The sequence below is a fragment of the Fringilla coelebs genome, assembly GCF_963513975.1.
Source record: "Fringilla coelebs genome assembly, chromosome: 12".
NCBI classification, from domain to species: domain Eukaryota; kingdom Metazoa; phylum Chordata; class Aves; order Passeriformes; family Fringillidae; genus Fringilla; species Fringilla coelebs.
In genome coordinates this window covers 2,741,667-2,764,986 of record NC_140038.1, presented here as the reverse complement: position 1 = coordinate 2,764,986, position 23,320 = coordinate 2,741,667, and the positions used below count along the sequence as shown (strand labels likewise).

The window sequence follows — 23,320 nt, the reverse complement described above, 5'->3', positions numbered from 1 at the left end:
CGCGCGGGTCGGTCCGCGGGAGCGGAGGGGGCGCGCGCGCGTCCGCCGCGCGTCACGCGGGCGCGGCCGGGCCAATCGCGGCGGCGGGCGGCGCGCGCTGGAGTACTACGAGCCCGGAGCCGGCGGCGCCCCCGGCCCCGCCCCCCGCGGCAGCGCCGCGACCCCCGCGCCGCGCCCGGCACGAGCCCGGCCCTGAGGCTGCCGCCGCGCGCGGGCCGCTGTGGCCCGGCCTGAGGGCGGATTGCGTAACGGCGGCGGGGCCGGCGGCCGCGGGATTACGGCATGCGGATTAGGGATTGCGTTGATTCAGCAGATTGTCCTGTGCCTGTCTGAGAAAGATTACACCCGCAGAGTTAAGAATACCCGCTTGCTGTGGTAAGCCCTGGTTTAAGTAGAACAAATTAACTCAATACAAAATTAAATGTACAGGGGAAAAAAAAAAACCAGAAAAAAAATGAAGTGAAACACCCCGAGGTTAGAAAGTTCTTTATTAGTGCTTTAATTTAAGGTGCTTTAAATGGACAAAATAATAGAGACTGAAATTCAGGTTTTGACAGTTATCTCCCCTGTGTTTTGGAACAGCTGCTGTTAGCATCAGCCAGCTATTAGTGCTGGATGAATATTAAAAAATCAAAATCATTATTATGAAGACTAGTTACACTTGATTCCTGATGACTGCCACGTAAAGTAAATATCTAAACTCTTATGACATTCCTTGCTAGTAACTCAAGATTATTTAAGTGGCACTGGTCTATTTTATTGTGTCACCATGCTCTAAACTGTCCCCTTGTACGTTAGCCTGGAATATGGATTTTTTAGTTCTGATTACTGGATCTGAGATTATTGACATTTGAGAGCTGACATTATGAGGGACACTACGTCTGCCACTGAGGTATGAATAAAAATTAACCATGCAGACTTTAAGTTGCATTCATTTCAGTTGATTTCTTACTAGAGTTAGGGATAAAACTTGGAAGCAAAAGTGCCACACAAGAAATCAGCTAGCACACAGAATGACAGAATAGTGGGGGGTTGTTTTTCAGGACTGATAGTGATTTTTCTGAATGCAAGGGTCTTGTAAGATTTAATAATTCCCTTCACATAAGCACACACTAGCTTGAAACTGGAGTGTCTGTCTCAAAATTACAAATCTGTGGTCTGACTACAGTTACATTGGACAGAAGCCTCAACTTTGTGGCTTTGCCAGTGTCTGCCTGAATATCTCATAGAATAGAACTGGGGTTTCAGATGGAAATTTGCAGTTGTTTGCAAGCTGCTTAGGAAATTTTGGCAATGGGAAGTTTTCCCTAAAATTCACTGTAATGCCTCAAATTTCAATTTCAACACCATGATGAGAGCTTTACCTCTTGTTTTACTATATAATTAATCCTAGACATACATTTTCATTTTTATCCACTAAAGTAAGCCTAAATTTTTGCTGTAGGGATTTCTAAGATAAGAGGACTCAGCCATTTGCTATCATTTCAGAAAACTGCAATGGAAAGAATTTTGAAGAACTGTTCCCAAAAAAATTACCCTGTCAACCAAAGTATGTTGAGATTTGTGAGCTATTTGTCATCTGCTTTAGCTTCCTATCTTTTGTCAGAATTCCCTGATACTGTGGTTGTCCCATCCTAAAAGAAACTTACGGTGTATAAATTTGAGTAAAATATTGTTTTTATATAGATTTGTTATAAGATCTCACCTGGAATTCTTCCTAACAGAGATCCTCATTTGTTTTGATGCCTTAGGTTTTAGCTTTTATATTTTTCAGATTCTGTACTGCTTTAGTGTGTAGTTCTGAGCTTGATACTAAGGGATGGTAAGCTGTCATCACAGAGTGGGGTGACAAAACAATTTCTTTCCTAGCTTGGGACCAAGGACAACCACCCAAATTTCAGACCCAAGAGCATAAAGAACGAGGACTGAAGAGAGAAAAACAAGGATGGGACTCCAGAACCTAGAGCTATAACTGGATAATTAACCCAAATATGCAAATGGACCAGAATTTATTAAAGTGAGAGACCTCATGACCCATTGTCCATTTTGGTCCCTTTTGGGTGGATCCCTGTCTGGGCTTTGTAGTGCTCAAGGTGGATCTATTGAGGTCTTTTAATGAATCCTTTTAACTGCATCCAGCCTCTGTTCTAGGCCAGCATCAGTTTCAGGCAGTTTGATGGATTTTTTCTGATGCCTGATGATTTTCTGTGCTCAGATCAGTTATGAGCTTCAGACACTGAAGGTATGAGAAGTTGTACCTAGGTGAGAAAAACAGACTCCTTTTAACAAGACTTCAGGACAGTTCCTGGCTCTTGGAGAAAGTATGAGACTACTGACTGCTTGACAGGTATCAAGGACATCTCAGAAGGAAATTTATATTTAATCAGAATAATAGGCAGTTTTAAAATTTTTTCCCCTTCATTGTTTTCATGACCAAATATTTGAGCTCAATATTGGGGCAGAATGAGATTTTACCTTTTTTGATTTTTAGAAAGAATACATAATGCAGCAAAATCCCATTCTCAAAGACAGCTGTAAGGTGCAACTTAATCTGAATGTACAAACAATGTGTATTTGAAATAGCCACATGACTGAAATTATCTTCTTTAATTTGGGGGAGCGTTTGTATAGAGATTAATTTTAAGAATGTTTGAATAGCAAAGATCCATAAACCGAAGCCCAAATAATTATTCAGTGCTTGCTTTTTATCTGCCTGTGCTCATCAAGACTTACAGGTACTGTGGATGCTTAGGCCAGCTAACCAGTCAAAGTACACAAAACCAAGAGGCAATACAGATTCTGGTTTAAATAGATGGGGAGTAAAGCACACAGGTTCATTTAAAGACAAATCTAACGAGTTCAAGACTTGTTCCAATATATCTCAGTATACACAGGTGATGTATGAGCATTTCAAACAATGCATTACTATTCTTAACATCAGTTTAGATGACAAAGGTGAGGGGAAAAGGGTAAACTGATAAGATTTTTCAACAAGCTGGCACAGAGCAAAACAGGTTATATTTTAAATTTCAGATTAAATACTCTTAACTGGATATACAAAGTAACATTTCAAAAACTCCCAAGATACATGGGAGATAAACATTTGAGCATTCATACAATTGGATTTTTAGCTTCTGTGAGCATAGGCTATTTCTGCTTCTAGAGGAAGACTCAGTTTGGAAAGTGCAAGAAAGGTGCACAGATGATCTTTGTGTTTCTAGTATGAACCCAGTGCACACACAGACCTGAGTTACAATCAAATTTAGCAACAATTTCTGCTGTAGTGCTTTCTTTTCTTTAAATATCTTATTATCTAATGAGACAGAGAGTCCAGTTTATTCTTTTTAGGACACTGATACATACTTGAACTTCTGTTCAGAGTGCAACACCTCAAAGAAAAACATCTAAATACATGATTACCTAATTATGTACTTTTCAGTCTTAAAAACAAAAAAGTCAAAGCTGCAAATGCTGTCAGCAACACCTCTTTAAAAAAACATTTTTAGACCCATATTGTGATACTTATTATTAGAACTTAAAAAATAAAATTATGCTTTCACATTGGTGGGGAAGTATTTTCACTCCCTCCCTTTGTCACCCCTGTTTCCTTGAATACACAGGTAACAGAATTTGAAAAGAAATGATTGGTTGTCCCACAGCCTTCCTCAAGCTGTCTTGCTTTCTACACTCAGCTTATAAACAATTTGTCTTCCATGGAACAATTAGTCCCAGTCCTAAGAGCTGATGAGTTGCACAGCACATCCATTTAACACACTGATGCAGTAGAAAACCATCAGCTTCCCCTAAGGGATTTTCTATCAGATCACTGCATTTAAGCATCTTCTGAAAAAGTTAAACTTCGACCAGGAGCAGTGCCAGGGATGCTGAGGTACATACCAACAGCAAGATGGAGAGGAGATGGGAGATCTCCTTTTGGCAGTAGCAAAACTCAAGCTGTTTTGTCAATTCAAGGATTCATATCCTAATTAAATCTAGTACAGGAGCTAGTAATGAAATTTAGGCTATATATCCTGTTTATATTTTATGAGTGTTATTGGATATTACACAATTTTGTGGAACTTTCTGTGAAAAGGGAAACTAAATGAACACAGACTATTTGCTCTAATAAAACACAAATTTAAGTCAGATTTTTGATGCAGTGTAAAATATATGTATGATACAATTTATGTGAACTACATTTTGTGAGTATTTTGGATTCAGCCATAAACTCTAGTACTGGTAAACCTAGAAAAATATGCAGGTAATCCTGTGAGCATGAGGGGTGTTACCTATTCTGTCCTTGGCCCCTGTACATGTGTTTGTCTTTGTTGTAGCCTCACCCCACTGCACTGTGTGTAAACTGGAAACCTTTTGAACAGCACATATAGAATCCAGATCTTGCCTGCTAGAAAAAGGAATGTCCTGGATGATTTATTTCTTTTGAAAAGATTTGGGTTCTGAAGTGCCCCATGCTGTGTTAATTGTTCTTGCTTCTGTACACAGAGCAAAGTGGAGCTGTGAGCCAGCTCAAGAGGACACCTTTGGGTGGGCCCCTTGCTGTTACAGCCCAGTGTCACAGGGAGCTGCCAGCTCAGGTTGTCTTGGATGGACAGGACAGTTAAAAAGCTGGAGAAGCCACGTGAGGTCCCATGAAAACCAGAACCATCTACTTATAAAGTAAGTACAAATGCATTACACCTTTTGAAATGGGCCTCTACAGAAAGCTGTTAGTTAATGCTGCAGTATAGGCAACTATTTCTCATAAAGCTGATAGTTTATTTTATTTGCTCATTTAATGGTTAAAAAAAAAAATCTTTCTTCCAATATAGGACAGTTTGCTTAAGTATTTACTTTGCATACACTCTGAAGAAAGAAAGAGCAAACATGAGAAAATGATCTATGATGTTAGACTTGTTCAATAACCTCTTTGGTACAGTAAACCTTGGCTCTATAACAAGAAAACAGTAGCTAGGATAGGTGGTTATAGAGTTGGCATGTCTACAGAATAAGATTCTTTTAACAATGTCAAGTGAACATTGGTTTCTGTCCAGGCAGAGGGTTTCTGTTGTAGATTTAAAAAATCATTGTACAAGTTCTGATAAATTCACAGCTGATATTGCTAATTTCACCTGACATCCAGACATGAGGAACACTCAAGTGAAAACATATTGACTCCGAGAAATGACAAATTAGAAAGTTCTTGTTTGTGGAATGGAAGAGTTCTACCACCAAGATCTTACCTGACTAATTAGCAGTCTGAGGAATGGTTCAGTTGTGTGCACTGTCTTTCAAGGTGCAAGTGTCAATCTAATTAGCTAGCCAGAATCAATCAGACTGCCTAAATGCATCAGGTATTACAAATCTGAATAAGCATGGCACTTTTTAAGAAGTATTCATTGTTTAAACAAGCTTTAGTCTGAATTTAGTTTTTATTCTGCCTTCAGGGATTCACTGAACTCAACAGCAGACTTGAATGTTTGCCATTAACTGTGAATTAATGGAACTTACATTACTGTCAGAGTGCAACAGATGTCCTAGCAGAAACACTGAAAGTTGCATTCCAGTAGCTATTTCTTTAGGGAAAAAAGACAAAATTATATGCTTAATTTCCATGTTTGTCTTTAGGTGCTGCTGCCTGAGACCAAGAACAAAAATTGTGGTGGGAATACTATGCGAACAGGTAACTTCTGCCAGGTGTTCACTTGGATAGCTGCACCTGTATCATTAGAGCTCACTGCAGTGGTGTTGATTTTGATAGCTGCCACTGGGACTGTCACTCTGCTCTGCAGAGATGCCATCCCTCACTAGAGTTTAGCAGCCAGTGGTACAAATCCTGTAAGGAGATGCTTGCTTTGATCAATCCTAACAGTTCAATGTGTGATTGGTTAGTGTGCAGCATGAAGCTGCTTACAAGTGAGCATGCATCACCTTTTACCTTCTGCCAACATTTCCCACTCCTCTCTCTCTCTACAGTCTAGCATTTCAGCCTCTGGACTGGGCAAGGCAGCTGTGTCTGCATGTGGATTATCAAGGCTGGCTGGCTCTTTGGGGTTGAGATGGTACTGAGACTGAATTTGGTTATTTTTTAAAGTCAGGACAGTCAGGTTTGAATACAAACAGACAAGACAGTTTAGGGACACAGCACTGTACCAGCCACTAAGAAGAAAATTAACTCTGTCCCAGCTGAAACCAGGACACCTGCATGTCCTCAAAAAGAACAATTAAGTGTATTTAGAGGCTGCTATTGCCTCAGTCAGTTTTAATTCAGTCTAGCATTAGAAAGAACAACCTCATTTTATTCCTCTTCACTTCTTCCACCAAAATTCAATTTTTTAAAGAAGAAACTTTTGTGTCCTACATCTCTTAAATCTCTCACATAGAAGGTGGTATCAAAATACATACCTATATATTATGTACAATATACATTGATAAATTTCTATTAATTTTAAGGCTAAATCTTTTGTGCTTTTTTAATTGCCTGTCATCTCTTGACTTGTTAAACTTTTCTATCTTCATTATGGAGTCTGACTGTAGTATACATTTGACTTTCAAAGCATACAATTTGCATTTTTAGATTAATATAATGTATTGACTTACCTCATGAAAAATCATAACACATTCACCAATGCTAATGTAATTGGGTTCTGGCTTGCAGTGAACCCTTCTGATTCTCCAGTTTACCCTTTTGCATCATTGACTATTGATTTAAAGGGATAAACTGGTGCTTTCACACTTTCCTGTCTACAAATACAGAACCTGTAACTTTGAAATTTGCAGCAAGCTACTGCATTTCAATATCATAGGTGTGGAGTCAATAATACCTATTTTTGTGTTGTAACAAATTACAATTTGTTAGTAATATTTTTTTCCTGGTGTTCAAGCTTCCTGAATTTCTCAGATTGTCTTTCATAATTCTAACATCTACATTAACTGTGTTACTCAGATAGTTTTACTAATCAGTAGCAAAGTATTAAAACACAAAATATAATTAATGAAAAGCACAACTGGATGGCAAAAAGGGGTGCCTGATCCAGGTGGACATAGATGTTTCTTCAAGTTTCTCATTACTGCTAAAATTAGGGTTACCATTTTCCCCTTAGTATTGGAAGAAAAGTCTATCTCTAGAAAGGAATAGCCTATAGAAAAATTGTCTGTAATTACAATCAAAAAGGTTTCAAAGGCTTCCTAGGCACTTTTTGTTCTCTCTCTCCACCTCTCACTTTTTTCTAATAGACCTAAGGAAAGGGCCTGAGGTATTTTGCCAGAACAGAGGTGTCTGGTTGGGCTGCAGAGCTGGGCCTTGGTACAAAGATCACACCTTAACAGGGTTCATTCTCCCAAATGTTCCAAGGCATGAATGACTCGAGGCATTTAGCATTCTTCAGTGCTCTGCCCCTGTGCCAGTGTGAGGCAGGTCTATTTCTGCATAGAGATGAAAAAATAGAACCAACGAGGCAGGGTTTTAAGGAGGCTAACAAATTCTCATTAATGCTCATGAGAATTCTTTTGAAACCTTTCTGTGAGCTGTTCAAAAGTTTTTTTTTTTTTGCAGGGCCTACCTTCTATCATCTTCTTTTTCCCTCTGCTAGAATTTCAACAGTTAACTCCCTCAGACATGTAATGGAGTTGAGAGCAGGTCAGAGTTGGGAGTTTTGTTTCTCTCACTTGATTCTTAAAATTGTATAGATATTCTGATACACTGTTGATGTGTTCAGTGCCCTCTCTTCAGCTAAGGAAGGTTGTAGCCTTCAACTGAATTACACTGGCACAGGAGGTCCACTGTTCTGTTTGAGTAGACTGAAAATCAACTAAGGTGTAGTTCTTGTTTAAAAACCTCCTCCTTTTCTCCATTCCCATTTTATTCCTGTTGCAATTGTGCAGTTACCCATACAAAATAATTTATAAAGTCTTTTAATTGTGAACTTGTAGTAAATGAATTGCCATCAGACAAGCACAGAAAGATTCAGAGTTAATATAAATTTCCATTTAACTTCTAACAAGGCAGGACAGAACACACATTTCTGTGCAACAAGGTCAAACATGAACAATCTTTCCGGCCTTTCTTCTCCCCTCCTCCAGCTTCCTAATTTATCTGCACACAGGCAAGAAGGTCCAGTTACCATTTGGATGCTGGCACTTCAGTAACAGGAGCATGAAACTGAATTCCTCTTGGGCCCTGGGGTATAACTTCATCTTAAAATAATGTAAGGGCTTACTCACACTTCTGCATCAATAGGCTGTCATAGAAAGGAAAGAATGTAGGAAAAGAAGGAGAGTAGAATTGGTAGAGCTGGCCTAGAGGACAGCAGGGTGCACAATGATTTTTTGCACAGAGGTGGAAGTAGCTGAGCATTTCTGCCACTCTTAGAAAAGCCTGGCTTATTTTAGATAAGAATTTGTAGAAGGTCTCTCTAGGGTAGAATGTCTTACAGACACACTTCTTACTTTTATTTTTGTGCAGGAGTAAAGGGGAACCCTAACTCTTTTTCTTGAAGGACAAATAAGAAAACTAAAATCTTGATTCCTCTTAAGTATGTTATGTATAGAACATGTCTTCTATACATAAATAGTGACACAGCAGAATTCTGGTTTTCAGAACTTCTGAGAGAAATACCAGCAAGAATACCTAAAATGTGAGGCAACATATGACTGTCTCCCCTGTGATGTCAAAGACTGGTCTGTTTTTGTTTTGATTGAGATACTGTGGTTTCATAAGATGGAAGAAATATATAAAAATATTAGGTGCCTATATATGAAATGAGTTACTGATGCATTAAATGTGTCATAAATACATTCAGTCCAACTTCCAAATTTAGACTGTTTTCTGGAAGAGTGAAGTGGTGCAGTTAGATGTACTTTTGAAGCACAAAATGGACAAGTGCTGCTACAAGTGCCAACATTAGTGTCCTGTATTTGGGGTGTTATCAGAATGCCTAGTTATGTTTAACACATTAGGAATTCATCTAAGAAGCCTACTGAGTCAGGAAAAAGCCTTTTTGAGATCTGTGGAAATGATATTGTAGCCATTGTAGCAGGCCTGGACACAAGTGAGTGCTTGCAGGCTGTGCCCTGGTTTGGCCACTGAGAATCAGGGTGGGGAATCCCAGGGTGTCCCAGTGAGCTGCATTTCAGGGCAGGCAATCCCAGGGTGTCCCAGTGGGCTGCATTTCAGGGTAAGGAATCCCAGGGTGTCCCAGTGTGCTGTATTTCAGGGCAGGCAATCCCAGGGTGTCCCAGTGTGCTGCATTTCAGGGCAGGCAATCCCAGGGTGTCCCAGTGTGCTGCATTTCAGGGCAGGCAATCCCAGGGTGTCCCAGTGTGCTGCATTTCAGGGCAGGCAATCCCAGGGTGTCCCAGTGAGCTGCATTTCAGCTTCAGTGCAGCCCAGAGCAGTCTCACAGTGTCCTGGCTCTTTCCTGGCATGGGGGCCTCTGGACTGACTGGCTCTATTGCAGGAGCCAGATATCTAAAGGTAGTTTGTGCCACTGGAGCAGGAGAAACCAGACTTCACACAGAACCCTGTGCTCACTGTGGTGAGTGCTCATGAAAGGCAAAGGAAGTAATGCAGAACTTCTCACTGCAAGAGAAAGTTTGATTTATTCATCCACTTTATCTGTTTCACGTCTGATGCGGGGATAAATTTGTGATCTTTTCTCCATATTGTTACATGAAACTGTTCAGCAAAACAGTGCTCTGTGTTGCTGGCCTGGAAGGCAAGACCTATACCATTTTTGCTCAGAGGCTGGTTTCATTTGTGTGGTAGTTTATTTCTGGGGGTTTTTTGGTTTGAAGTCTATTTTTCTCAGTGTTTCTTTTGGTCTTATTTTTAAGATCATGAAGAACTCTGTGGCACCAGTTATGGATCTTTTTGTCTAAATGGAGGGATTTGTTATATGATTCCTACTGTATCCAGTCCATTCTGCAGGTCAGTGAAACTGAAGTTTGTCTGTCTAAGTATTGGACAATAGCTCTCTAAAGACTATTTCTCCATTTTCCTTCTTTAAGGAATCACTTCTAAAGCATTATCTAAAAGAATATACCAATTACCTGTTACTTACCTAGTTTGCAGAGACATGGGGATTTGAGAAAAATAAATGTGTATACTTGCTTGGCAGGTGGAACAGCATTCAGTTATGTATGCATCGAGGATTATATCTATAATTAGAGCCATATTTCCTTATTACAATACAGAAAGAGCAAAATACCCTTTGCCTCATGGAATATAGACTGTGGGAAAGGCATTCAGAAAGGAAAAGTACAGTTTTTCTTACAAGTTAATTATATTGCAAAACTTTTTATAATATAAAAGGGCCTGACCTGATCAAAATGCAGACACACAAAAAATAATATAATCTTTTAAAAGGGAAAAAAAGAATGTAATTCAAAACTTACTGTGTTCTTGCTGAAATACTCAAAGAGCAGCTTTATAGTGACAGCCAAAGACTACTTGATAAAGAAACATCAAGGCAGCAAATAGAGATACTTCTTACACCTCTCCATAACAGAACCATTCTTCCTTTTTGCCCATGGAGCAAACTGGAAAAGAAGCACTTCCTGGTTTTGCATGTATTTATGCATTTCCTGCATAAATACTTCCCTATCTTTTTATTATCTGGTTTAACAAGACACAAGATGCTAAATAAAACCATCACTTTTCAAAGTCCTGCATTTACTAATTCTGAGTTATTAATCAAAAGAAATTATGGTTGATTTAATGGGTTTGCTTAACAGAAAAATAGGCATTCAGACGAATATTAGATACACTTAAGGATATTATCTTTTTTCTTCCATGGAAACTTTTGTTCCCTCTTCTGTCTTGAGCTATAACTAATGCTAACTGGATAAAACAGTTGAAGAAGGAAACATCTTTTCCCAGATGCCTAATTAAAATATTACTTCCTTTTGTTTGGGACAGTTCAATCTAAATACTTAAACTCAAGCATGTAAACTCATTTACTTAGGGAGAAAAGAGGCAATTTTGTGGTAAATGCTGATTGAAAAATATCCACAGTATATCACTGTCATTGTTCAGTGTCACCATGAATCAGATCCAGAAGTGAGATTAAAGCTCTGAAGTGCTGTGTGATGATTTATTCTATCTGCTAAACCTTGCAAGCTTATGCAGTATAAAATGAATACTACACAAAAAAAGTAAAACATTTTGAAATACACATGTTTTTTCCTAGAAGGAATCCTGTATTATTATACATAAATGAGAAATAAATGGTTAAACTGAAGAGCAGCTGTTACACAATTTCAAAGCACCCTCTCAACTGCTGCTGGACTGTGTAACAAGGAATACGTGTTCAATGCAATAACTGTAGATATGAAGTAACAAATACTCAGAAAAATTCATTCTTCAGGAGCACAAACCAGTCAGCATCGATAATTTCTACTTTAACAGCTCCAAATGAAGTAATTTTCAGTTCAGGTACTATAAGATTTTATAATCTGCTGAAGCAGAAAAGTAACATCTTAAGAGCATTTTTGTTATACTCAGGCAATCTTATTGCATTTAAATTATCAACTATTTTTTTCTGTATCTAGTGGTTGATTATGAAGTTAGATGGGTTTAAATAGCAGCATTCTATTTAAGCACATCCTCATTCTAAGCATGTTCCTTAATCAGTCAGAGAAGGCTAATTATAGATGAGAAAGGTTTTGTTTACACACAGATATCTTAGTAATCAGCAGTGATGTGAATAGAAACAACAGAAAAAATGCATCACTATTCAGCAGAATTCAGAAAATATTTGGTGCTTTGGAACTTCATGACTGGCATCATCACACAGTTGCGCAGTTTCTTTGATGAAGGTTTCTGCCAAATCCCACCCAAAGCTCCCCAGTGCTCTCAAATGATCATGTCCTACTGAAAGGAAACTCAAAGCACTTCTAGAGTCAAGGGCTGAATGATTGTCAATTAAAAGGAGGAGATGGAGAAAGAACAGACTGACAAACTGTAAAAATACCTTAGAACACATTTACCTTGGCATGGTACTTGGTCACACAAATGGGTTGTGCCCAGCAGAGTTAGTCCAGATCACCCTGTGCAACATCATTGGAAGTAATTTCACCTTGTGACTAAGAAAAATGCATCATTCTTTAGAAACATGTGTTTTGTAGCAAGTTAAAAATGAAGAGCTGCTGTTTGCCTTTGGGATTTCAGGGCTTTTTTATCAATCACAAATAGATATATACCAGGCAGAGATTTAATATCTGTTGAACATTAATTGACCCCCTCCATGTGCAACAGTAGCAGATTTAAATAGGGCTGACACATGTTAAAACATGAGGTTGCTCAGCTGCCATCCTCCCTCACTGCTTTCCCAACAAGGAGTTCATGTTCTCAGCAGCAAAAGGCACACCTGGCACCATGAACCAGATGAGCTTCAAACCCAGGAACACTCAAATGAACTTAATAAACAGGTAGCAGGACAGAGGAGGATGGAAAAGCAGCTGCCTCAGGTGCATCATAAAACACAAGGCAGAAAGCTGCTTGCCTCAGCCCTGATGCACAGCTGTCCCATAATCACTAATTAATGCACTGCAGAATTAAGAGATTTTGGGTTCTGAGGGGAAGCTCTGGTGCTCCCATTTTTTTCCTCACACTTGGCAGATTTCTGAGAGCATTCTTTCTGTATTGCAAGCAGAATGCAGATGGGATAAGACAGCACACACAGAGCTCTGCTTCAGAGGGCAGTGCATGCAGAAATTACCAGTGAACGCTTTCATTCTGGGACAGGGATCCTGCCCAGGGCTAAGTGCTGCAAGAGACACAGGTAGACCTTGCAGATCTCCCTGAAATGCCTGTTCATCTTCAGGGACAGCTCTTCCTTTTTCCCTCCTTGCAAATCTCCCTGAAATGCCTGTTCATCTTCAGGGACAGCTCTTCCTTTTTCCCTCCTTGCAAATCTCCCTGAAATGCCTGTTCATCTTCAGGGACAGCTCTTCCTTTTTCCCTTCTTTTGCTTCCATCCTAATGGAATCTCTCCTCCACCTTTCCTACCGTAATCCAGTAAATCCCATTAAAACTCCTTCTACCCCTTTCTGTATGCTCCCTCCTTGCCTGGCTGTCTGTCATGGGCCCTTCATTCCCCTTTCAGACATCCCCACAAGTCACACACTTGCTGTGCTTTCAGCCTTCTGAATGTGCACCCTACAAGTTGCCAGGGAAGGACTTCCCAGTCTGGGCTTTTCTTCTTTCTCTGCCTCCAAAAATACACTTTAATGTACCTCGGGCTCTTTTGAAAACAAACTAACCAATTAGTATTTTTCAGTTCTGTTTTGGCTTGAAAGGTAGTAATGAAAGTTAAAATACACACCAAAAGTATAGCTAATTAGATGAATAATTATAATTTCTTTTTAGTGGGACATAAGATATAAAACACAACACTTTCTTATGTGTTTAAAAATTATTAGCAATCCAAATTAATATAACTGCCATATAGGGAAACCTTCCTATATAAACACATAGCTAAGGGAGGGCAGAATAAGCCATTCTTTTAGAGAAGAATAACCCATTCTTTCAGCTTCTCTCCAGCAGGAGCATTTTATTTTACTCTCTGTGTATAGAGAGTAACAGTTTTGAAACTTCTCTAAATGCAAAACTTTTTTAAAAGTTGCTTAGGTGTCCAGTTAACTTTGCCATTGCTTATTCACTTTGGCTGTAAATTCTTTTTCATCCTTACTAGATGTTCTTAGACTGTATGTATTAGGACAACTTTTAGGAGTCTGCTACAGACTGAAGATCATGATTTTGAAGTTATCAGCCATGTATTGCATTGACAAGCAAATAATTTCTTGTCTTTTTCTGCTCAGGGCTTTGTATTTACATGGAAATAGTTTTTATACCAAGAAGTATCAAAAATTTTCCTGATGAAAGGAAGACTAAATGAGAAGTAAAGTCAACACCCTGATAGTATAATGCAAAGCAGTGAGAATCTGCATATTTGACTCAAATTCTACTTTCTACTTTTACAGTCTATCAGATACCTCCTTATGGCAAAGAAAGAAACTTCCCCTCCTCACTAAATCCCAGTGCCCCAGGATCATTGCACTGTCCAACAAGCAGCATCTGGAAGGAGACAGCAGTGATGCCCATGTTACTGCAAGGCTGTTGGGTTTTAGTTACTAATCAGATTGTAAAGGATCAATGTCATTGCACACCTGTTGCTCATCTCCTGACATCTCATCCATCTCATTTTCTTCCACCTTGCACTGATGCTGATGTGATTAATACCCTGTGCTGAAAGATTCTCTGGATTCTTTTCCATATGCTGGTGTTTTGTCTGGAGCTCCTATAGGACATTTGTGTAGAACAGTTAAGGCTGGCTCATTTCATCTGACAAGAGGTGTGGGTGTGTGTGCACATGTGTGCAGCCATCTAGGAGAGCAGGGATCTGCATGCCAGCTGAAAATGGGAGGGTTTAGTCACAGATTTTCCTCAAACATTGAAGTCTGCTGTCTTTCAACTCTGAATCAGAAATTCAGTTTTCTTAGAGGGGGAAGACCTTTTTTCCATTTTAAAAATCAGCTCTGGAATGCTGCCCAGCAGGGCTGGTTAAAGGTGGCACGGGCAGGTGCAGCAGCAGGTTAACAGCCTGCAGGTGATGTACAACAGCAACACCTGGCCAGGGAACACAGTGAGTGCAACTCCTCCCTCCTAGAGCCTCATTCAGGTGCAGGTGCACCAGTGCCTGCCGTGTCAACAACTGCTCTTAACTTCTGTGCTGCTTTGGGCATCCATTCTAAACAGGATAAAGGCAGCTGCCCCTGGCTTTGAGGGGTGTGTGGTGAGACTGAGTGCCTCTGGGGAGGCTGCACAGACCCCGTGGTTCTGGGCTGTGTTCACAGCCCCCGTGCTTCATGGAGACTGCTTCTGTCCTGCTTAGAGTCACTGCATGTGTAACTCCACTGGAATGACTGGAGCTTTGCTAGTGCAACAGGATAAGCAGGTCTTCTGAGAGAATTCCACTGCTAATTACTCAAGTCTGCTTAGTTTCTTTCTCACCTATTTTAGCAAAGGACTTGCAGAAGAAACCTTTCCTGGTTGTCTTAAAGCATCAGTTGCTTCTATCTTTAACAAAGGCTTTTATCTACTTGTACATCAGGAAAGGTGACTTCATAAAAGCTTGTTCAAACCAATATTTGAACATCTGGATTTTCAGAAATGCCATAACTGTAGGACAGCTTGGTCACATTAGGTATAATTTTATTATTAAAATGTAACACCTCATCTTAATTTTCCTGTTTCTGTGAAAACCTACATAATTTTTAGGTTATATGACAGCATTTTCTAGATAGCACAGAATAATTTTCAGCAAGTGTGTCAACAGGCCAGCCTAGAGAAAGTGAATGGGTAGCTTTGTAATCCCCAACGCATTGCTCACAGTTAAACAGATACTGTCAAACCAGCCAGTCATATTTCTACAACTTGTTTTTGTTACAACCATGCAGAATTAAAAGGTTCAGCATCCATGATGTCTTAAGTTTGGCATGTGCTTCTTTAGTATAGGCTTTTTTCTTTTTGCTATAACCTTGGATTCATGTCACTATTGTTTTCCCCTTACCATCCTAGGCCTTCAAGCTCTTTTCCCTCTTAAAGATTTGTGACTACCTTAAGCATCTGGTTCTGTTTTCTGTTTTGTAGGAAGTGCTACGATCTCAGTGACCCTTTTGCTGTGCTGTCAACACATTCCCAATTCTTTTCCTGCTGCCTTTGCAGAACCTGAATGCAGCTCCCATGCACTGTTCACACCAACTCCCTCCTGCATCACCACATTTCAGTAACCCTTCCCCTTTACCTGATCCTCTGGGCAGCTCTCTGCAGCTGTGACTGTCTTGTCCTCCTGCTGCTATATCCTGCTCTTTAGGCTCTGACTTACTCCCTTTACACTCATTCTTTAGAGCTTTTCCATGAGCCTTAATTTGATGCCAAAACCTACTTTTTTTCTTCCTGTATCATTTTAGCCTTGCATTATTCTCCAGTTTTCATTGCTATTCAAGAATACTCCTATGAATTTCTTATTCCATTTTCTTTCCCTGTTACTCTATTCAGCTCTCCAAAGCTTTTCTCTCTCACTTGCTAAAGAACAATGCCCCACTCAAACTGCACTTCTATTCTTAAAGTATTCTACAGTATTTCAGAAATAGGCCACTGAAAAGCCACTACACTTAGAATAAATATCTGGAACATTATCTCAAGCAATCAGAGCAGTCTGCCTACCCTTGCTTCTCCCAGCAGTGAAACATCATGACTTTGAAAAGCCTCAGATTGTCCTTAGTAAATGCTGTTTGATCAGTTGCATAGCTTTAATATGTGATGATAATTAGATGTCTTTTTTTAGTGTCTAAATCTTCTATTATATTTCCAAAGACAAAGAATTAAAATAAAAGGGTAGTAACTCTCTGTGCAGTGGTTTAGGCCAGCAGGACTGAAATACTGGTCCATAACCTACAGAAAGTGCAGTGGGAGTCACATCAGGCATCATGTCAGAAAACTCACAGGGATCCTTTGGTCTTAGTTAGATATGCTAAACATTCTTCTTTTCTGGCAGTTCCTCCCCTCTCCACCTTCCTACCCCTCATCTGAAATTATACCTTGCAGCTGCCAATGGCAGTTGAGAACTTCAAGTATGTTGCAGAGTTTAGCCCATTTTTCTCAGCTGGAGCCTGAAATTGCTTATGTCACAGATTATTATGACTTCAGTGCCAGAAATAGCAAGAAGGAGCAAGATCTTTAGTAATACAAATAGAGAGAAGCAAATTTACATATATAAAAAATACCCACAGCATCTAGATATTGAAAGGAGTGCCTCCCATTTTCTGTAATGAAATCAATTCCTTAAGAAAACTTAGCAGAAGAAGTGCAAAATACATAACAAATGAAAATTAGTTTAGTTTCAACCTACCTATTTTTGGCTGAATATTAATTACTAAGCCATTAGTTTTATTTACTTTTACTAAAATATCATACCATTTTACCATGGTAGAATACCATATTTGTTTCAATCCTTTCTTCAGAAGAGTTTTTCAGAAGCTGAACACATAAAATAAGCATAGTAGGGAAGACTCCTATGTAGGTTTCTCCAAGAGGGGGTTATTCAGCCAGCATGTAGCATGTTCTGGCATGAATTATTACACTGTATAAACTACTTCTGCAGTTTGAGCTGTACTGTGCCCCAATGAATTCTCATTTCCTTGCTCTCTTTAGCTGACACTACTGTTTTCAACAAAGGAAGCCAGAAAGTTCCCTGAAGCAGGGAAAAGAAAGCATGACTACTGCGTGTGAGCCAGTGGGACGACACAGTTAATATTAAGAAGTAGGCTTAATTAATTAAATCTGTCAGGGATGAGTATATTAAACTTAATATATAAAAGCAGTATGCATCAGAATGTAAACTTGGTGCCCAACATGCCTAATTCCCTTTGTTCCAGAAATACAAGGTGAGAGGAAACTCTGTAAGAAAACTTGCTGTGAAGCAAATACAACCTTTGAATTGAGTGGTAACAAGTTCTGTACCCAGGAGAAGCCTTTTGTGCTTTTCATTGTAGATGACAAGCTACCATCTAATCCAAATATAACTTGGTTTCCCAGGTGTATTGAGAATTACACAGGAGCTCGGTGTGAGGAAGTTTTGCTGCCCAGCATCAAATCCCAAACAAAAGGTGACCTGTTTGCAGCTTTCTTGGCTTCCCTTCTTCTTCTAGGAGTTCTTGTAATTGGAGCATTCTACTTCCTTTGCAGGTAAAAGTGATTCATAAGGCTGAAGCTATTCAATCAAGTAGAAATTTCTTCTGGTAATCATGTACTAATTATTTGAGTGTAAAAGTATGTAATGAATTATCCATAAGGTTGTATGGTTATTCAGCATAATGAATGGGGATTCTCAACTTGTGGCTTGTAATATTTGCTTCCTGCCTTGAAGTTTTCTCAGTGTCATTTCTAAGCTCTTACAGCTTAGACTTACAGCTGCTTTGTAAAAAACACCCACAGTACACCCCTAGCTGAGATTTTACAGTCCATCTAGAGTTAGTGCTAACATTTTAAAACATCAGTCTACCTTATGTTGTCCAGAGACTGAGAAGTAAATTAACAAAGTGCCTAGGGATCAGAAAGTGTCCCTACTGAATTGGGAACTGAAGCAGCTGGTGCCATTAGCTCCTAATTCTTCTACCACTCCCAGTCTAAAAAGAAAAACTAAGGAAAGAATGAAATTGAAGAATATTTCCAGGTGGATGTTTACTATCATCAGGACAACTCAGAGAGCTTACTAATTTGTCCAGGATGATCCAGGTTTGAGTAGAAGGCAAATGTCAGTGCCAGACAGCAAATGCTGCAGGGTTGGTTTTAGTAGCTTTTTAGGCATATTAGGACTTGGAATGAAAACACAAAGATTTCCTGGGATTGAGGCAACTATTTGATGCTGTACATAGATCACTACACTTATACCAAACCCAAACAAACTTAGCATCTTCACTTGCAATGCCCTCTTTATGTTGCACCTGTGCAATGCACCTTTGTCCCCTCTTTATTTTTAGAGTACAGCCCTTTTTGTAAGAACTCATTTTGCCATATACCAGTAATATGAGTTTATGCATCTGTGTCTCTGTGAGGCAACTTATAGCCCCTGTAATTCTTTACCATCCCAGACTTGCAGAGTGTTCTCTTTTCTCCTGTACTGCATTTCTCCTTGCTTATGATAACCAAAGGTTCTTACAATTCTGTTCTTTGTGCTCCCATGGTCACATTGCCAAATCAACTTTTCTGATCTGTGCCTTTCAATGAGCGACCTTTGGAATAGCTGGTCTAGTTTTACCTCAGCTGCTGTCATGGAAACCCACTGAATGCCAGCTTCTCCCACAGCTGAATGGATTTAGAAGAGATAGAGAGCATTTGATAAAACAGTTGGTATAAAAAAATCCCTTGTTGTAAAGGATACCCCCACATTAGCAATTTTAATTAAATTAATTTTGCTTAGCCACGGAATGCCACAGTGGTCGTTTGCTAAAAAACATTTGCGAATTACTATAAACTTATTAGAACAAAATACAGCTTAAACTAACTTAAGAAAAATTTATTCAAGTCTCATAGAGATACAGACAGTATTTCTTTAGAAGTAAAATTGTCTGTGAGAGAAGGAAAAAAAAGTCTTCAGAGAGCAATGTGTTAAAAGATCCCTTTTCTTTCACATTCAGTAAAATTAGGGGAAGCTGGAGACAATCTATTGAGTTTTATGGTCCGAGTACAGAAGCTTAGAGTGACAGCAATGACAGCTCTGTGAAAATTCTTTTATTAGATAGTTAAAACATCAACTTCTCTTTACTCACACTTTACCTGACTGGCAGAACAAGTAGCAGTGCCTCTTTATTAGCAAAATAAAAAGGGCAACAACTCAGTTGTAACATAGTTGTCCTTGAACCCCATCTTACACACAAGACTAATTTGGGAAATATAATAAAACCATTATAAACTTCTTTAGTGCAGATGAAAGAACCTAACTGGCTAAAATTGTCTTACCTTTACACTTCAGAGGCTGATGTAGGGTGGGCATCTGTGAGAGAACTCATCTATAAATGAAACATTTTACATCTCTAAGTCCTTATCTCTTGGCTGGAGCGACCAACACACGAGGAGTCTCAAGGGGATACTTTAATCTCCCCTGTTTTCAGCTGAGTGAGCGAGCAGTATTGCCAAGAGCTGCCATGAATCCCTGCTTTCTTCTCAAACTGCATCAATCACCAATATCTTAGAAGAGGGTGGAGCTAGGGCATGTAGGGGTTAGCTGAGAGTTTGCATCATCTTTGACTTGGCCTCCTGACAGGATATGTTTAAAATTTTAAGAGACATTCTGTGCTAAAGTTTCCACTACTCCACTTGATTAACAAAGACATTTGATCCACAATCAGAGAGCAGAAAGCCTTTTTCCTGATAACTGTGTTAGTAGTGAGCTTTTCCATGGCTCTTTCAGCAGAGGGTTCTAGTGGGGCTTTAGGATAAACAGTAATGTAATCTGGAGGGCTGCAGAAGAGGAGATACTAATGGAAGGAAACTGAATTCCTAAAATTATACATCAAATAGTTTGGAATACAGAACTCAGTGCTCTGTTTTCTTGTCTGTATCATTGTACCTCCCTCCTTTCCAAGTTTTCTTTCTCTCAGGCTGTTTGGGGCAGTTTTGAGGACCAAGCATGTGCAAGTGCATTTCATGCTCCCTAGAAACAAATCCACTCAACATACCAGGGTGGAGGTTGCTGCTTATAAACTAAATCATAACTTACAGTGAAAGTAATCCATAAAAGAGTAGGGCTGCACATGAAAGCTCTGGGTGAACAGTGGGAAATAATTCTCCTTTTGCATTTAACTGAGTCATCACATTTTTATCAGCTCATGATCTATTTTTTCCAGTCTGCAGAGCACATGGAGGCAGGGCAAACACAGATCTAGCAGCTCCCCCCAGCCTCTCCAACAAACAGTGCTGATCAAGCCTGTCCCTCTGACATGGGCAAAAGAGGGCAGTGTACAAACCCTGCTATCACACTGCTGCTGAGGAACAAATGGCAGATTGTGCTCCCAGCAATTCACCTGGCACACCAGGTCCATCTGGTCTTCTTCCTCCAGAAACATATTTTGCCAGGGTTGCTGGAAGAGGAATAAGAAAGGTGATGAGAAGTGATGCCACATGAGCCAGCTTTTCTTTAAAAGCCTAAATGCCACACATAGAGCTCAGAGGAATAGAGCAAACCCTAGGAAAAATCAAAATAAATCTGCAATTAATTTCCATATTTCACTAATGTAAGTGCATGCTAAAATGCCAAATGACCTGTAAAGTAAGTGTAATATTGATGAACAAGAACTCAGCCAGCCAAAACAACAGGGTCTAGGAATAAAGCCATTAAAGCTGTCCAAGACAACAGACTTTGTGGAGGAGTTCCATCACCACAGGACACAAACTGGACAGAACAGAGAATAGCTCATGACTCTTCTCAAGAGAGCAGATGTCTAATTACTATTAAAAGAAAGGGAACTAGACAGCAAATGATCAGCTCCATTTACAAGATTTGCTTCTCTTCAACAAACTGAGGAAAATTTCACACCATTTGCAAACACTAAGAGAATTGATAAATATTTCTGTGCTATTTAATAATTTTTAAAATAAAGACTTAAGAAATCAGACAAACGAGAACATTACCTTCAGGAGAGAAGCCTTGCAAATGCTGCACTGTCCTCTGATCTCTGCTCTTCTCCCTCAAACACATGCTTCTCAAAAGCAATGAGTGTAAATTAGAAAATCATTGGAGAAGATCCATGTCACTTTTTCCAATGATAGAATAATTCTATTAATTTGTCTCTTCCCTGATAATATTTTTCACTCTGTGTGTATTTTTCTCTCTCTCTTTCTGTTGTTTCCTTTTTGTTTTTTATGGTCAGGAAAGTTTCCATTCCAAGGACAAGTTCTTCAGAGTGTGGTGCCAACCTTGTTGAATCTACAAGCAGCAATGGCTGCAGCAGTGAGTATGGCTTAAAATTCAATGACTGGGCTCCACAAGGCAAGTGGGGAAGGAAGGTTTTGGTATTAAAAATCACATTTTATTTTTCAGAAATAACAACAGCCTAAAGCATTAGAGTGGAAGAATGGTGGAGAAACAAAATGCAGAGCAACCCTGAGAATCTAAATTGTAGAGGGTGACATGGTGAGCAAGATGAGAGAAGAAAGTTGACTGAAACAGGAGGCTGACATGTTGGAGAAGACTACACCTAAGGCTTAAACAGTTGCACTTAGTGGAGTTTCTATGTACTTTTAAAACTGTCAATTATACAGAAATCACTATAATTTATGTTTGAATTCTGTGGGATTTTTTTATGCTTTTCAGTAATGCACAGCTAGATGCATGAGATAATCTTGGGTTTTACTACATGGGAAATAAATAAAATACAAATTTTTTTTCACTGCACAGAGAATATGAGATATCACAGGATTTTAGTGTGAGGTGATATTATGAATTTTTGATAGGGGTTTTTCATTTTTCACAGGATTTCCCCAGAGGAGCTGAAGCCTGTCTTGATTCAATAGTTTCAAAGTTGAGATTTGTGATACATGTCCAGAATTTGGCTTGTTTCAGATACCCTTACCACATGTAGGGGGAAAACCCCTACCTTTCTCCCAGCTAATACTTACTTTTCTTTTTTTTTTTTTAATTGTAACACAACATCAGCACGAGGTAGCATTGGTAGTTTATTGCCCAGGTTCCTGGCACACTATTTTAATTAAAATTAAAGGGAAATATTAAGAGATTGATAATGGTTAAAAAAAAATTTAGGCAGAGTTTGGTGTACATTCCTAATACTAAGCAAGACATCTTCCTTGATGGTTTTTAATTTTGTCTTTCTTCTGAAAATCTCACTACTGAGGGAAATTCAAACTTTACCTTGAATATTCCAGTTGACATTTCAGATAGCAGAAATGAGGAATTTTGTTCATCAGGTCAATTTCTGACACAAAATACTATTGAGATAGGTATCTTGGCCGAAAAAAATGCTGCCCTCTCCAAAGATTTCTTTCATTTATTCACATAAGCATCTGTTGATCACACTAATATATTATATCCCACACTTTGGTCTCTTACAGGATTCTCTTACTCAGACAAAAAGAGGCATCTGCCATGGTCCATGTCTTTCTTTTGCCTTCACAACACAAAGAGAATGTCTGGTTAGTCAGAGGCATAGAAAATGTGAACTGTTTTTTTTTTAATTTATTTCTAGCACTGGAGGCAGAAACCAGCAAAAAATCAGATATGTTTCCATAATGGTACATTACCAAGCAGGTCTTATATGGGATTTATAAGGTTGTATTGAAGGGAAGATTTGCTGTGAAAATTCATTAATTGAAAGGAGAGAAAATTCAGAACAGAGATTTCTTATCTCCAAAAGAAACAACCTGAAGATGTCTAAAAACACAGGTGCAGAGAAAATGTTGAATAAGCTTCTATTTCTAGGATGCCTACTGCATGCTTTAGTGTCAGAAGAAGCAGTGTGTGCTTTGTATCAATGTAGGCAGAAGCACAGGGAGGGGGAAGAAAAGGCACGTGGGTACAGTGCCTAAGGTGAGAAGTCAAAGAGAAATCACCTTACAATGGCTACTAGAACAAAATCAGAATGTTTCATAACCTTCTGAAAACCTCTGGCAGAGGGGTCAGAGTCCAGGTTAGTGCTCAGCATGTGAAAGGAGAATCTGAGGGCACCAAATCAGGCAGAGGACCTGATCCAGAGACTGAGTTATATAAAGCACTAGAAGATCACTTTCTCCCCAAATTAGCCAATC

At 39.2% G+C, this 23,320-nt stretch overlaps 1 protein-coding gene across 1 annotated transcript; it reads left to right on the top strand.

Moving 5' to 3' along the window:
• Window positions 1-222: 222 nt before the first annotated feature.
• Window positions 223-22,198, top strand: NRG4 (neuregulin 4). Its single transcript, XM_084213679.1, has 7 exons — window positions 223-375; window positions 4,504-4,677; window positions 5,626-5,680; window positions 9,832-9,925; window positions 17,597-17,746; window positions 21,430-21,509; window positions 21,600-22,198. The coding sequence occupies exons 3-7, from the start codon at window positions 5,671-5,673 to the stop codon at window positions 21,614-21,616; spliced, it is 351 nt and encodes a 116-aa protein (XP_084069805.1). The 5' UTR covers window positions 223-375; window positions 4,504-4,677; window positions 5,626-5,670; the 3' UTR covers window positions 21,617-22,198.
• Window positions 22,199-23,320: the final 1,122 nt, after the last annotated feature.